The sequence below is a fragment of the Crocodylus porosus genome, unplaced genomic scaffold (assembly GCF_001723895.1).
Source record: "Crocodylus porosus isolate Cpor-Errol unplaced genomic scaffold, CroPor_comp1, whole genome shotgun sequence".
Lineage (NCBI taxonomy): Eukaryota > Metazoa > Chordata > Crocodylia > Crocodylidae > Crocodylus > Crocodylus porosus.
The window spans coordinates 19,226,849-19,240,614 of NW_017728926.1; the positions used below are offsets into that span (position 1 = coordinate 19,226,849).

At 41.3% G+C, this 13,766-nt stretch overlaps 1 protein-coding gene across 5 annotated transcripts in view; it reads right to left on the reverse strand.

Annotated features, from left to right (window-relative positions):
- Positions 1-684: 684 nt before the first annotated feature.
- MTOR (mechanistic target of rapamycin) overlaps positions 685-13,766 on the reverse strand; it is a 102,933-nt gene continuing 89,851 nt past the window's right edge. For all 5 annotated transcript variants that reach the window (XM_019541686.1, XM_019541683.1, XM_019541687.1 and 2 more), the window contains 13 exons: positions 13,531-13,705; positions 12,047-12,182; positions 11,167-11,314; positions 10,322-10,444; positions 8,461-8,543; positions 6,169-6,241; positions 5,227-5,301; positions 4,572-4,707; positions 4,122-4,187; positions 3,199-3,279; positions 2,869-2,949; positions 2,097-2,202; positions 685-1,501 (listed from right to left, as the gene is read on the reverse strand). In XM_019541686.1, coding sequence (XP_019397231.1) covers positions 1,486-1,501; positions 2,097-2,202; positions 2,869-2,949; positions 3,199-3,279; positions 4,122-4,187; positions 4,572-4,707; positions 5,227-5,301; positions 6,169-6,241; positions 8,461-8,543; positions 10,322-10,444; positions 11,167-11,314; positions 12,047-12,182; positions 13,531-13,705 — 1,299 coding nt within the window. In that variant the 3' untranslated portion in view covers positions 685-1,485. The remainder of the gene's footprint in view (positions 1,502-2,096; positions 2,203-2,868; positions 2,950-3,198; positions 3,280-4,121; positions 4,188-4,571; positions 4,708-5,226; positions 5,302-6,168; positions 6,242-8,460; positions 8,544-10,321; positions 10,445-11,166; positions 11,315-12,046; positions 12,183-13,530; positions 13,706-13,766) is intronic.

Here is a 13,766-nt window from a genome sequence, read left to right on the forward strand (position 1 = left end):
TCAAGAGCCTGTGTTATTTGCAAGGGGGTCAGACAAGGTGATCCTCACCAAACTACATCACCTTTGATTTTGTGTCAGTAAAGAAAAAATTGCTACACAGTTGAATGCCTACACCTTTTGTTCCCTTGCAACCACATTCAACACAAAGATCACATGAGAGTTCTAGCTGTGTCCTGCAGAGATGATACTTTGTGTTTAGAGAAGAGGACCTAAAAATCACAACTCATGAAAGTCTACTAAAATGCAGTCCATTCAGGGATATAATAACAATCAACTGGATAGAAACCAAAAGATTTCTAAACAGGTAAGCTTTGATGCATGTGACTGATGTCCCCGAGTCTTGATTATTTTGTCTCCACTACTATCAAGAGCAAGCTAATTGCTAATTATGAGGACAAGCATACAAGAATTAAATATACCAGACACATTTTAGACGCATCTAATCCCCTATGAACAGTTTATGCCCTCCAGGGTATTCTAGCACGATGCTTTCTTGCCTCAGCTTTATACTTCCTAAGTAATCCTTTGGTATAAATAAAAACCCAGTCAAAACCGTTTTTGTATATTTTGAGTGTAATTTATTGGCACAAAAATATTCAAATACAACATGGCATCTAAACATGGCTACACTTTGTATCTTGTGCATTTTAATATTTGTTTTATTCATAAATTGTTACTTTTTTTACCCTTACATTTTCTCCATTTCCAAGCATGACCAGTTCTTCTCCCTTACTGCTTTTTATGCCAAGCAGTTTGTTTTTCTTAATTACTTCCCAATACTGTTCTATTGTCGGCTAGTGTGGGAAACTCCCAAGTGGTCTTTTGATTCTACCCTGCTTTCCTTTTGCCACAGGTCAACCCTTCTTGAGACACTATGACTGGATCTACCCCTATTATTCAAGCTAGAATGAAATATGCTTGTTGCGTTACCACTGGAGTTGCAGCCAAACTTTATCCCTCATTGATTTCTGGGTGGGAGCAGTTTCAGAACACACGAGATGATGCAAGGTACAGAGAAAATTCTGTCTCTTGCTCTCCAGCACCCCAACTTGTTCCCAAACCCTAACAAGCCCCCGTGCATGAGTACGAGTTCACTGAAGCTGCAGCCAAAAGATTGACCAGGGCAATAATTCATTTGCAAATTATTTTAGTTTAGTTACACTAAGGTAAGTTCAAACCCGTATTTCATTATTTTCAGTGGATCCCCAATTCCCAAAGACCAAACAAACCATATATCTATGGTCTAGTTGAATCTTCACTGTTCTGGAAACCCAAATCAAGTCTTCTGTTTCGGACAATTCATGTTCTTTAACAGCAGCTATAAATTGGTTTAAACCAACTTTTAATATACAATAACTCTTTTCATTTACATTTCAAAATATTTGACAAAAGCTGGATTTCAGTCCAAGCTTTTCAGCTTGTAGAAGAATACATCTGGAGTGCAAAAGCCTCCAATAAAGGCTGTGGATACTTTAGAATCTTCTGTTACCAGAAAGGACACCTAAAGGAGACAACAGAAGTGATTTAAGAAGGGTGTTCTTCCCTACAGCTTCATAAAAGCAAAGACAAATGTTGAGAAGCACTGGTTATACTGTCCAGAAACCTTTCTGTAATCAAGGAAAAGCCCAGTATGATCCTAATGCTCATTCCCTATCATCAGACTAAAGGTCTAAACGTCCTTGAATACAACCAAAAGTGAAGGAACAACTAAGAGAGGATGGGGGCATACGGTTCCATATGGACTACAGAGTGCACAATTTCCCAACCATACTCAACAACTGGTATCTGCAGGATCGGAACATCTAATTTCACAAACCTTCGATCTGACTGCAACTTAAATGTCCTTATTCTCTCTTCCATCTCTAAGAGATTGCTTTCTCATAAAACAGGGCTTAAGGTATCCTCACAAAACAATCGCAAAAAAGTTTGCTAGACTAGGCACAATATTTACTTGGCCATCTTTACACAACGGCCAATAAGACTGACTATATTTAACTTCCTTACTCCCCATTCAACATCCCCACAACAAGCCTTTGTTCTGGAGAACTAAGAGGGGATTTTTTTTTTTTGCCAGTCTGGCATAACAACAAACTCACCATCCAATGTAGCACTGGCAGAGATTCTCATGGGAAGTAGCTTGCTTAATGAGCAGCTCTACTTGTGTGGCTACATCCAGAGTTTCATCATGAGAGAAGTCTCGACCTTTAAAATTAAAGGGAAAACACATAAGAGAGAGCCTGCCTGGCAAATTACCCCGCTTGATTTTTGCGTGGTAGGTAGGGCAGTGATGTGAAGGTGAATTTTCTCTCCTCTGATAATATTTACAGTGCAGAACTGTTTAAAGACACAAAAAACTCAAAAGCCACAGTAAAATCTCGGGACCCCAGTGTTTTCCACAATGCAGCAGCTGCTTCCTCCCTCTACCCATTTTCCTCCTAATGGCAAGCAAAAGTAACCATTTACCAAGTGACTCAGCAAAAATCCCTAGAAGGAAGCTGTCTCCCACTCGGTTGGGTACATCTTAAATAAAGAATCTCAATTTTGCAAGCTGCATAACTCGTAGGGAAGAACCCACCGTTGAGAGTTATTTTCAGAGTCACCACCCAAAAGTGTCTAATCTCATCTAGTTTAGATATAATTCTCTTTAAATTCTCTAAAAAAGATCAACTTTTTTCAGGCTGGTCCTGATACATAGGTCTGTGGAGGAGGCAAAGCACCAGTACAGCTGTGTCCAATTAAGGAACAGTCTTAATTTAATTTCAAATAATCTTAACACAAAATAGAAATACTAAAAGTGGCACTGGGCAGGCACACATACATCTCCTGTTTGTATTTTTAAATGATTTTTAAAACAAAGCATATACCTACCTGTGAGTTTATCTCTAACCCTGTTAATGATCTGAATGGCCTTCTTATTTAGAGCCTCAGGTTTCACTAAACCATCCCCTACTAGAAGATAGAAGCAAAAACAAGGTTTAGACTCAATTTCCACAATAATGACCAAAAAGTTACTCCCCGCTTCTTTTTAATAGCTGACATAAGCCAGAAAACCAGGATAATGTTTCTGCTGAATTGAATAAAAAACCAAAGCTTGTTACATTTTTTATTCATGCTGACAGAGAACTATTCCTGCTCCATGCTGGTTAGCTCGTGCCTGCAGTACAGTGAAGTCGATGATTTCAGAACAAAAGAACTTACTGAAGGAGTGGATGGATTCAGGCACTGTGGTCCCTGTTTTCTTGTGGGCTGTTTCGCCCAGCTCCACGCTGTCCAACATTTCTGGGGATGGGAAAGAAACGTCAGTAATGTGGTCAAATATAAATAAGATTGGAAATTGTTGCTTTTTCAGGAGAGTCTCCCGCATAGCACCTGGAACAATGGAAACCCCTTGATTTTAAAGGAAACAATGGCTTTGGGACTCATTTTCATCCTGCTTGATAGCTTCCTGAACACCTTAAAACGATCACTTTAGAGTGGTGGCAAACAGTACTGAATGTCCCTACCAGTCTGATGAAGGGAACTGAAACTCAGGTTAGAAACATAGTTGTCTTTATGTGCTGAAAGTCCTATTTAAACATCAGGAAAATTTAGCGCACACTGCAAGTTCTAAGGCATATCAGAAACTTAAAATTCTGGCCAAGTACTGTGTTCAGTTACTGAAACCAGACAAAGAAATATTGTAAATTCTTTCCTTTGACATTTTGCCTACAGGTCCAATAACAATCAACTGTTAGGATTTAGCATAGTGGTTTTTCCACTGTGTGCACATGAGTGGCTGCTAGGTTTTGCATAATCCTATGCGGTAAACTTGATAAACAAATATCATATGTCAGTTCTTCTGTGAGTTCCACCAACTTGTACAGTCTCCAAAATGACATGATGCTATCTGTGTTACAGTGTTAATGTGACTACAAAGCAGTGACTACTATTCAGGCTGAAGTAGCTGACCAACAGACACACCGGTTGAAACTAGATGTCTTAAAAATCTAAATTCAGCAAGGCGTTATTCTCTGTACATGTTCAGAATAAAAGCTATGGAATAACAGTTTGAAAAATGTTATTCCATTCAATACAAAATCCCCAAACAAATTAAATAAACTACAACAGCATGCTATGCTTACCGACTGACTGACTGGCTGAGTAGGAGTCTGTCCTTGTTCGTGATCTCTTATTGCCTTTTGTATTTGCTGCAAGGAAAAGAAAGCACTGAAAAGTATTTGCTTCCAAGATCTAGATTCACCATCTCAAAACGAATCAGCCTGCCCTGAAAGATGCTGGTTGTTTCACGTGCTGACAGATAATCAATAAAAGATAATCCAATAATTCCATTTTTTATTTAGTTCAATATCTCTGTTTAAGGGCTAACACAATTTTATCTCAGTGGTAGCTCTGTACTAGGACTTCTAAGCACAGACCTGTTAACAAAATGAGTCCCCAGACAATGGTTTTAAACCACTTAGATCAATGTTTGGACAAACATGTGATTTGGGGCCCCTGGCTTTCTAAAGGCATGTCAGATCATCTGATTTACTTCTCTCTCCTGTCTCATTATTCTTCCCCAAAAAACTTACTGTCCATCAACCTCCAATTCAGTAACGGGTCATACACAAAGGCTTCTAGCACAGCCATGACACTGTCTTTATGTTCTCGCAGGACTTCCATCACAGTGTGACAGGTGATTCTGTAATTACCATCTAAGCCAGTCACCTTCAGAAAAGAAAGTAGTGAATCAGCAGTGGGGTTCTTTTTACCTTTTGATTCCCCATTCACTCCCAAGGCAGGATATACTTTTGTCTTGAACTGGCATTCTCTCACATGTTCTACTCATACAGAGAACAAGATACAGGTTCCTTACAAATTTAAGAGACCCCAGTGGCACGTTGGCTGGACTAACATGGAAAGGATGCTGAGATGACACTTACTGTCAAGATTTCCATTAGTGGCTAAGTTCATGACCAATATTTGAAATAAGTAAACATGGCGAGGCCTGGGGAGCTGCAGGAATTAATTTCCTTTTTAATCAAAGCAGAGTTGTTTTTAATTTAACATGTGCAAGGGTCACATGAGGAATTTAATTACAGAAACATGCAGCTGAAATATTAACACTTATGCTTCCTCTGGAATGAGGGAGATGGTCACAATAGAGCACCTATGGAGAGCTGGCAGAGCTGGTGCCATCTTCTCAAGAGCAATCCTATTGGGAGACATCCGCTAATTCTCACTCACCTCCATTGCGTTTGTCAACATCCTTGTTAGCCTAAATGGGATCTTCTCAGGAAACTTTTCTCTTGTCATTGCAACCTAAGAGCACAATTGGAGAGAATTGTTTAATGTATTCACTTTGCAGATGCTTCCTTCTTACCTTCCCTGAGAAGTCAGTCTGTTTAAAAGGAAAGGGTTGGCTTTCCTGCCTTTCATACTTTGAACCTGGTGGTCATAAACACAAAAAACACTCCTCAGCCCTGCACTCTCCAATTATTGGGATTTTATGAGGGAAGCTCCAAAAGTGACTAAATGAAAAATAAAAAGCAATCAAAATAAAGGCTGGGCCACACTACAGAACTTGTGCTGTTATAGCTGTGCCAGCCGAGTCCCCCTAGTGAAGATGCAGTGTATACAGACCAAAAAGGTTTTTCTGTCAGCACTGTTATATCCCCCCCCAAGTGACAAATCTACCTAGCAAAGGCTCTTTTCTCTTAGCATGTCTGTCTCATAGTAGTTCTGCAAGCTGGACTAAGTTAGCTAGGAGGGGTGAACTTTTCACACCCCTAGCTGGCACAGCTACAGCAACAAAACTTTGTAGCGTAGACCTGGCTGAGAGTTCAGATCTGGCCTGCCATTACAGACTAAGCCTCCCTGTATGTCAACGACTTAAATTGTCTTAACAGTTGAATGAAAAGCTGCATTCACAGTTAGCACTTAGACAACTGCTTTACATACTAGCTAATCCTCACAACACTCCTGCGAGATAGGCATGTATTACTTCCATTCTACCTACAGATAAAGTGAGGTACAGAAAAGTTAAGTGATTTCCACAAAACTACAGTCAGAAGTAAAACAGTAACTTGGGAGCTCCTGATTTGTAATTCTACCTTTGCTGTACCAGACAACACGATATATAAAATACACATTAAAAAAAAATTAGAGATGTCTGAACAGACAGCTTACCTCAAAACAGTCCCCAAAGTCAATATGCAGAATCTTTCCACTGAGCCTATCTAGCATCAGGTTGGAAGGGTGCCTACATTGAAGGAAGAGGAGGCAAGTCAGAGTGACAGATCATTAGGGAATCTGAGGAACATATCAAAGAGTAAATCACAGCTTTGGCCTGAAACGATATTTATCTTCACAAGTCAGAAGACAACCAGTGATAGTTTTCTGCTGAGGTCTTCAATCTCAAGATAAATAGTTTTTTCTGCAGCACTTTCATCCTGGGTGTGATAAGATTTAGTAATTACTGCTCAGGAGATACAAAAAAACCTCTTACTTTTGAAGACAAATGTCCTATCAGAGCAGAGCCATCAATATGCTCCTGGGATATGGCACATTTCTTTTTCATTTAAGATAGCCCTTCCACTTGTTTTATTAGGATTTTACATTTTTACAGCATAGGAAAATTTAATGAATTGTACTGCCTGTAGTAAAGGGAAGGGAGACAGGCCATTATCAGAAGCAATCTTAAACCAGGAAAGAGTGAGAATTACAGCACTATTTTTAATGCTGGAGTCTTCTAGTTATGATTTGCACCAAAAGTTTCATGAGTTTATAACTTGCTTATCAAATGTTCTAAATTCATGAGAAAAAGTTTTTTTTATCACAAAAAGGAGGAAAGATTTATTTGCTTTTACCTTACAGACAGACAACCAGTATTAAAAACATTGGTTCCCGATATACATTTTCAGAAAGTAAAAAGGTCTTCTTAGGTCAGTAATCTACAACCCAAATAAAAGTCTGGAGAACCTGAACAGATCTGGGACCTCAAACTGGTGGGCAAGGATGTACTAATTCTTTGAGAAACCTTGGTATTCTGGGGCCACAAAAGACATCTGTACAGAGAGGTGGCAAGCTAAACTTCACTGTGATGTGGACATTAGCAGAGCTATAAGAGAGGCTGCCTCCTGTAGATTGAGGATCTATGGCATTAAGACCTGGACTGGTCCAGACTCATTTGGTTTGCCCATTTCAGGAACTTTTTCTATTTGGTTCAATATGATGGAGTCCCATGACTTCAGAGACCATTGTTTTTTGCATGCAGAGATGCTCCAGATGGACTCCCCAACCCATACACAAACCATCCATGATTAAAATTCTTGCCAAAGTAGGAGAGAGAGCAATACTCCCTCCATACATGTTTTCAGGTTCCTTCCACCAGTTCAATCTTGTAAGGACTGAAAGCAATACCTTCTTGTTCTTCTGGGGCTCTGTCAGTCTGAGCTGAGCCAGAGTCAGGGTAGGTGAAATTGGCCAACAATGTTTCCTGTGTCCAAACCAACACATGTTCTAGTGGCTCTGCATCCATCTGTGGGGGAGTCCCATGTGTAAAGAGTTTTCAAGGAAGCACTGACCAGTGCTGATTTATGTGGCCTCACTCTGGCTGTGACTTTCACTTCTGGCTCTGAAATGACCTGGGTGGACTATTAGAGCAGATGTAGTAGGGACCAGGCATCTCTGGACTTGTGGGTTCTTGGGGATTTACACACAAAATACTTAGCTGGGATGTGGCTCTTGTGAGCAGAAGAGGCTCTGGCCACATCCTTGCTGGGGGTAGTTCCACTGCAGAACACACAGGATCTGAACTCTGCCAGGATGCAAGGCGCTCGTTGTAAAGCCCCTCAGCCCATGGAACTAGGAGTAGGGTAGTAAGAAGGAAAATAAGGATTCAAGGACTGCCCTTTGGAGAACATGTGTGAAAGTGGATTTCTTCATGAGATGGGTTGAAAGTGGCTTGAGATCTCTGAAGAGAGTAGCAGGTCAGATACTTGTTGGGTTCTGTCTTATTGCCTCAGATGGTAAGAGGGGACAGAGGGATGATCTCGGTTTCTCTAAGCTTTGTGGAGCAAAAGGCACATGTGGTCCTGTTTGTAAGTGTGGATCTCGCAATATGTGAAGGATTACTTTTGCCTCCATTTTACAGAAGGGTAAACAGACAGAGGTCAAGTGATTTATTTAAGGGCACTCAGCAAGTGAATGAAAGGGCTGGAAACTGAACTCAGTTCCTGACCTAATTTTGTGATTCTTCTTGAAAGAAGATACTAATTTCATGTGCTCAGGAGATGTACAAACCCTTAGGGCCTTGATTCTGCAGCAATAAAGATAATGGAAACAGGAATAAGCCCTGAAAGATGCTATCATTTCACATTTGAAACAGCCAAAATGAAAGTGGCTATCTATCTCAAGAACAGATCCAATAGAAACTGTTAGCTGAATTTATTTAGAAGAAATAAATGTTTTTTCACTCACCTGTCCCCAAGCCCCAAGATGTACCCTACCATTGACATCACAGCAAGCGAGCGCGTATAATTTGTTCTTCTGTCAAACCACACCTAAACATAACAATGATAAAACGAACTTTGATTAAGCTGTGTCTGCTTCCAAAACAGCATTCCAGTTTGGCACAGCAGGACATGTGCAACCAAGCCAGCTAATTATGCTAATTCTGTTTATGAGACACTGTTTTCTTTTTGCTAGGGTGGCTGGGGTGGTGCAGACACTAAGGCATATGGCTGACAGCCCAGAGGTCACAAGTTTGAGGCCACAGCAGAAGCACCCATGGTGCGGCCCTGTCAGATTCCAGTGAATCTAAATTCCGCTGAATACCTTGTTACATAAGGACATGAAAAAGGAAAGGATTTTTGCCAACGGTAAATAAGGTAGGAGCTAACAGCTGTTTAAAATTAGTACTTTATCCTCCACTTCTTTGTTACTACATACAGAAGGAATGGGCTCTAGGGGGATATAGGGCAAAATCCACAAAGTGTCTTAGATGCCTAACCAGGACTTAGGTGGAATTTAAGTGCCTAAGCCCAAGATTGTGATCTTCAAACCACTTTGGCTAACCTTGGAGGCGCCGGAGTTTTTGCCAGCGAGGTTCCTGAGGGGCCTAAAATTCTGCTTCTCTGAATGAATTTTTGTGCTCAGAACTTCTGCCATTTGGGCAAGGTTGAGCAACTCCAGGCCTGCCTTGCACCTAAACCTGAATGAGACCTCTAACCAAGGTGTTCCTCTGTCTAAACACCATGAAGAGCTTGATTCAAAAGGTATACTCTGAGCCTGAAGGCATACTGAGAGCACTGAGTCAACACATTATAGCCCTGGCTACATGAATTCAGAGATGGAGGAAGTATCCCCCTTCAATACATTACCTCCACAGATATCAGTATCCCTCCCCTTGGCCTTTGTGGGTTCAAGACTGCATTGCCCACCACCTCAGAGTGCCAACACCAGCAAGCAACAGGCTGTTCTGTTGTGCAGACACTATTTTCTTCCCTGGCTAGAGCGGTTTCATTTTGCTACCAAGAATTTCAGCTTCATGAGAGAGCAAATGAGATCTCTCTCTGTGGTCAGGACACTCATTAGGGAAGGAAAGCTGGGTTCTAACCTGTCCCCAACACTGCAAATATGGTTCATCTGAAAAGCACCCTGGGTGGCTGCTGTATTCATGGAGCTTCTGGGTGGAAGCAGGTATGATCCTACCTCTAGCCCACCTCCTCCTGGTTGTAAGTGACCCCCCCGGTCCTTTTTTAAAAGGGGCAATTTAGGTGTCAAAACCCAGAAAGCGGTAGCGGGTTGTGAATCCCAATCTGGCACAGATTGAGCAAATGCTGAAGTCAATGGGAGGGGCAGGATTTCAGACCTAGTTAGCTTCCCACAGCTCCCAGCTCAGTTGGCTGTGGTACATCACACTCTGAAATGCTTGGCTCTCTCCAGTGCACTGTATAGGGTAGGGATGGCCAATCTGTGGCATATATGTACCACAAGTGGCATATGTAACCTTGAATGTGGCTCACAGATTGGGCAGGAAGCAGAAAACAGAAGAGCAGATTAGGAAAGGGATCAGAGTAGCACTTGGTGAGGGTGTGGGGCTTAGCTTGTGGTATGCCTGCCAAAAAGGCCTAGGGAGTATAAAGATGTTTACCTTGGGGATTCCAGACCAGGAACCAGGTGGTTCAAAGTCTGGTGGTGTGAAGCTGTTATAACACCAGAGCCCATTTGTGAATCCAGCCCTCGGTGACTGCTGTACATTTTATCATGTCCATATAAACCAGAAAGAGATGCATACCTGCCTGCAAAAGCCATTAGTAACGATTCAAGTTGGCTGTACCTCAGAGCTTGGGCTTTTCAGCCACAGCAGTTTGGCAAGATCATCCCCAGCTGTGTTATTGACAGCATGTTCAAACACCTCCACTTTCTGCATCAAGGTCAGGTGGTCATAATCTGGAGCCATCTACAATACAGATATGCCAGTTAGAAGCTACACTACTAGGTTTCCCATAACAGGTCTCAAAGCACCACAATACAAGAAGCATGTCAGTCTCAACTAGTGTTCTGAGAAAAACTCCAGGAGGAGTTAAATTATTAATTACTTCGCAGTACAGACCAGTCCATTTCTAGCTACCATGGCAAGAACAGTCAGTATTGCAGAACTCATTTGAACTGCAACCCCTAGCAATTTGAGCCACAGCCACTTTTAATTAAAAAAGCAGAGGGGGATTTCTGTTTTGGAGAGAGGTCTCCAATTGTATTCTGGGGGGTCATGCCTTCTCTTAATTGATGGAACCAGTTGTACCAGCACTGCCCTGTCAACCTATGATTTTTGTAGCTCATTCAATTTACAGCCTTACTGCTGATGGAGGAGGCTAGTTGAGTCGACACAGGCTGGGAGCCAGACTGAGCTCCACTATAATCATTCTAGCTATTAGATGACAATAGTTTGTGGGCACTATTGAAATGGCAAATGAGAAATTAATGACTCTGTGACCCATTGCTAATTCACTGCCATTCCTAAATATTTTAGCATTTTCATTTCATGCTTTTTACCATTATTACCACCACATAAAGGGGTCAAAATAAATGGGAATGAGAACCTGTGCCATTGCTCATTCTAGTTAAAGGGACTCTATAGAGTCCTAACAGAAGAACCAATTGTCCGCCAGCCTTGTTCTTTACCCTTAGCATGATGCGATGTTCGATATTGAGAAGGATCTTCTTCTTCTCCCGGTAGTCTCGGATGAGTGCGTGCAAAGTGTCACAGTGGGGAACCCAGCCAATTAGCCCAGAGTTTGTAGACAGCGGAATAACAGCATATCTCTGGATGCTATGCAGAGCAAGGAAGAACCAATTGTTGCATATTACAAATTGGTACATTATCAACATGTATACAAAACCAACTGGTCTAAAACAGCCTCCTGCCTGACTCTAGAGGGGATCTAAATGTGTTTCCAATCCATCACTTCTAAAAACAAAAAAGCAAACCAGCCCCAAAAGAAACCTAAACTCAGACCCAACCAAACTCTCCCCCTGCCTCCAAAAGACAGCTTTGTTACTATACAGAGCTGGAACCTCTTTCTCAATACATCATATACACTGTTAAAGAAACTTCCTCACCCAAAAAAGTAAACATTTCACAGGATCATTTGTACCTCTCTGAATGCCACTGTAAACCATGGTACAATATCAACACATCACAGTCACTCAATTCCATTAAGCCACCAAGATCTTTAACGTGGCTTGCTTTATGATGCTGAAGCCAACACATGAAATGCCTTGGGATTATATCCTGAACGTCTTGAAATGCCATTAGAAAGGCTTTTAATTAAAAGAACAGAACAAAAAAACCCAAAAACCAACATGCTCCTTTCACGGTACATTTCCTCTAAATTTTAGTTACATAAATGCGTCACATTGTGGCAGCCTTCATCTTGTTACTGGATTTTCCATTTCTTTATAAACTGGTGAAAAAAGAGTGGAGGTTTTAAGGAAGTCCACATCATCTTTACGTGGCACATAGGCATGAATGCATTAAAAGGACCTATATCCACTCCGATACCTGAGATTTTTACGAAGGGAAGTTGGGTCATTGGCCAGCAAAGTGTTGACCAGTCCAAAGAGCTGCATCACTCTTTCATCCTGGCGGAGATCCTCATGCCCCTTCAGAAGGAATACGAACTCATGCCCATTGCTTCCTGGAAGGCAAGTTATGGGAGCATAGCTGTGATGTACAATTAGAGGATGTCTTAGCTGCATAAAAACTGATAGAATGATATAGTGAGATGCAGGATGCTAGGGAGTCGAATCTTATTGTGAATCCCACCTTCGGAAGGTGGCACATGTTATGAATTAATGCAACAAAACTGGACTAAATGCTCTCCAGAGATTGTTTCCAGCCTTACATTTCCATGATTCTATGAAAACAAGTTGATTTTGAGGAAATGGTTTATATCACTAAAAAGAGATTACTGAGATTCCATACTTTTGAAACAGTGGTAATACCAGGAATAATTATACAACAGGATACTGTTGTATTGTCAGGATATTGACAAAACAGAACAAAATGATACTAGTTTCTTGGAGTAATAGCTTGTTTACCACTCTTACTCCCCTCTCTCCCCAGTCTAGTCCTCTCAAGCTCCTAATCACTATATTCAGCCCTTCTAAATCCAGCTGTTTGGTTTGTTCTTTATTTTTTGAGTTTGCTCTTTTTAAAATTCTTTTTGCTCTTTCAAGCTACATATTGCCAAAAGAATTAGGTTAGTAACTAAGATATCGGCCTTGGAACCACAGCTTTGAATTCTGTGGACGGGTATGTCTAACACTAAAACGGTCACAGCTCTCACAGACTTACCAGGGCTATCTTTAAAGTAGTTAACTTTGTTAGGGAAGCACAGTCCTTCAGCAGCACTGGCCCTGGGATGAGCAAACTACCCAAGGATTTATTCAACCTCTCAGGTGGGCTTTGCAACCCACATATAGCTCTGGGCCGCTTATGACTGTATTGCTAGCAGTACTTGAACTAGCTTGGGTGCATAATGATGTCAGCATAAACATACCCAACAATCAGCACTGTCTTTCATTTTGCTGGGTTAAAGGAATCATATAAAGCACACTTCATTGTTTACCGAGACAAAATTTAAGAGCTTCTTTGATCAGAACATGAAGTGAAAGGATTTCATGCCACTCAACTAACAGCTTCCACCCCAGAAGTGGTTGTGTGTCAGTGCCGCCTGCCTACGCACAGCTAAGGCACCTTGGGATGAAACACATTATATAAAGTATTTCTTTTATCTTACAGTTCTAGGCTCTTCCTGTTGTAACAAGGGAAAGAGTAAAAGAAGATGTTTCCAAAGCTGGGAAAGTCAGGCACTCTGAGTAGCCAGCATGTCCTGAAAAAGCTTTTACCAAAAATGAAAACTTCATTTCAAGGAAATGCTGTGGAGGCTTCTCCTGTCAAATAAGCAGCTTGAGATGAAAGCCTGAACTATTTCAGGGTTAGAGCAGCAGACTGTAGCACTGGCAACCATTTGTGTTTCTTACCCATTAACGTTAACTTCCTGGGCCTCTGCTTGGATGTGATTACTTGCAAGGATGGTGCAATGGACTGAATGCGGATGATTGGCTGGTTGGGATCATACGTCCCTGGTACTGCTAATTCCAAGTCCCGGCACATTAGAAGCTTTGGTGACACATATTGTAGTTCCAAGGAAGTGAGCTGCAAACAAGAAAAAAATTAATATACATGTCAACTTAATTAAAACATCAGAAAAGCATAG